Here is a 2,563-nt window from a genome sequence, read left to right as displayed (position 1 = left end):
AACATAAATGAAATGTGTGCAGAATATGTGCAAAATCCACTGTATTATATTTTGTCAATAAAAATCAAACCAATTGCAGCAATAACAATGAGCATTAAGACATTGTTTAACCTAATCTAAAGGTACACAGCACTGACAAAGCAAAAAAAAAAAAAAAGTTTCCAAATGGTGCTTGTTCATTTCAAAGCTTTACCCGCTGCTGGAATGTGGAACATTGATTAGACCTCTAGAGTGCATCTTTTTTTACCTCTTCTAACCCATGACCTGCTCAGTTCAGGTCCCCACTTGGGTGTATGTGTGTGTGTGTGTGTGAGTGTGTGTGTGTGAGTGAGTGTGTGTGTGAGTGTGTGTGTGTGTTGAGGAGCAGTTTGAGGAGACTGTGTTTTTGGGTCAGTAGTGATCCAGTCGGCTGTAAGCTCCTTGCTGAAAGGCTCTCAGTGCTGACGCAGCACTGTGTGTGTGTGTGTGTGATTAAGGGGGTCAACATCCTCCTAATCTCCTTACTAGACAGCACTTCAACCAGCTAATGGTCACCATCTTCCCTAAAAACACAACACAGATGGGCTGCACTGAGTCAGCATGTGTACACAACAACAACTCTTCCTTTAACTGCCACAGAACTAAATGCTTTCACACATATTGTATGTACAGGTCTCTATGCAAGTCTTCATGGCCTTTTTATTTGTTAATAAATAATAATCTGAGCTCATTGATTTGCACAAACACACTTTCTTTCTGCACTATCATGAGATGGGGAAATAGCGTGGTGCTGGTGTCGAGAACACCTCCACTGACCTGGAATGTGTTTGGCCCAGCCGATGATGACCACCAGCTCACGGTCGGCCAGGTCACACAGTGTGGTCAGCGCTTTGACATCGCTCTCGGGCATGGTGGGGTCTGGCATGGCATAGATCTTCTCTGGCTCTGCTACCAGCAGATGAGACACGATCTTCGTCACTGAGAATGATGAGGAGGCACAAATCGAGTTATGATGATGTGAAATCACTCGGACCAGCATTTACACTGGACATGTGATAAACAATATAACATTAACTATTTGTTTCAGCTTTACTGCAGAAATATTCACAATATATATTTTCTACCATTGTGTGATCATATACATACTCATTAAAAAATCATTATAATACATTACAATATATAAAATATATCATATATATAAAATATATAAAAACTTTAAGTTGCCACAGTCATGATTCATGATTTTCAAAATACTGAATATTGGGATATTGATGAGAATTTATATATTTTGTTATGCCATTGTTTGTGTATACTGATAAACATTACAGTAATAAACCATTTTGAATGTTACCGAATGTTTGAATGTCTTAAGCAAACTTGTATATGTTCACAGAAGTGTGACTTTCAATAGAGCAGTTACTGTAAAACTTTTGGTCATGTTTGCAAGTGCAAAAAATAATAAAAAAATATTTGAAGGATAAAAATGTATATAATAAATAGCATGCATTTTAATAAAAACAAGTTTACATATGGTTTATTACATTTTTCCTTCATTAATAAGTGTGTGTGTGTGAGTACATGTTTTTCTATACTGGTGGGGACTTAAACCTGAATACACACCAACTCATGGGGACTTGTGTCACTGTGGAGACCTAAATTTTGGTCCCCATGGGTAAAAAAGCTTATAAATCATACAGAATGATTTTTTTTTTTTTGAGATTGTAAAAATGCAGTGAGGGGTAGGTTTAGATGTTGGTGTGAGTGTGAGTGTGAGTGTGTGTGTGTGTGTGTCCTCACAGGGTTTTTTGGCTGGCGGTGGCAGTGTGAGCCCCAGGTAGGCTGAATTTTCTGCATCCATTCTCCTCTTGTATTTCTGTCGGCCTCCACGTACACGATCTAGCCGAACACCTAATCAAACACAAACGATACATTACACACATAAACACACTTTAAAATCAATACACATTTAATCACATCTGTGACCAAAATTTTGTTTTGAGTCTGAAGAGCATAAACTGTTTTTTTTGTTTTTTTTTTGACTGAACATTCACATGAGTGACATGAGAAATCAAACAACCAAAGCCATTTAAAGATGATTTCAAAGATTACGTCTGTGTCAAAGTTCTGTATCATGATACAGACACAAATACAGCATTTGGTACATGATATAATGCAACATAATAACATAAGGCTCTATTATTGATATATTAGTATGATTGTTCTACATCATGCTTGTAAGAGACATGGGCACAATTGTAATTAAAATTTTTCAAATGTATTTTTTTATAAATAGCAGATTTGAAAGCATTGTTACATTGAATAAAATAGTCAAATAAATTGTTACTTTATTGTTTACAATTTTCTATCAGGACTTACTGAACATTTTTTTTGTTTATTTTTGACTGAAAGTACAGTATGTGTTTTTTTCATTAATCAAAAACATCTCCAGGTTACGCATGTAACCATGGTTCCCCGAAGGGAACGAGACGCTGTGTTGAAACGCTAAGGGAACGCCTCCAGCGTGACCACACTCTGAATCACATGTGTAATCAGTCCAATGGATGGGCGAGACATCACGGGCGGG

General features: G+C 37.0%; 1 protein-coding gene across 1 annotated transcript in view; it reads right to left on the bottom strand.

The window, feature by feature from the left end:
* Window positions 1–459: 459 nt before the first annotated feature.
* The window catches only part of LOC107723270 (estrogen-related receptor gamma-like), a 35,171-nt gene continuing 33,067 nt past the window's right edge, over window positions 460–2,563 (bottom strand). The window contains exons 3-5 of the mRNA XM_016531840.1: window positions 1,777–1,887; window positions 796–957; window positions 460–542 (exon numbers count right to left, since the gene is read on the bottom strand). Coding sequence (XP_016387326.1) covers window positions 481–542; window positions 796–957; window positions 1,777–1,887 — 335 coding nt within the window. The 3' untranslated portion in view covers window positions 460–480. The remainder of the gene's footprint in view (window positions 543–795; window positions 958–1,776; window positions 1,888–2,563) is intronic.

Source organism: Sinocyclocheilus rhinocerous, unplaced genomic scaffold (genome assembly GCF_001515625.1).
Source record: "Sinocyclocheilus rhinocerous isolate Xijiao unplaced genomic scaffold, SAMN03320098_v1.1 scaffold364, whole genome shotgun sequence".
NCBI lineage: Eukaryota > Metazoa > Chordata > Actinopteri > Cypriniformes > Cyprinidae > Sinocyclocheilus > Sinocyclocheilus rhinocerous.
This window is presented reverse-complemented; position numbering and strand designations above follow the sequence as displayed.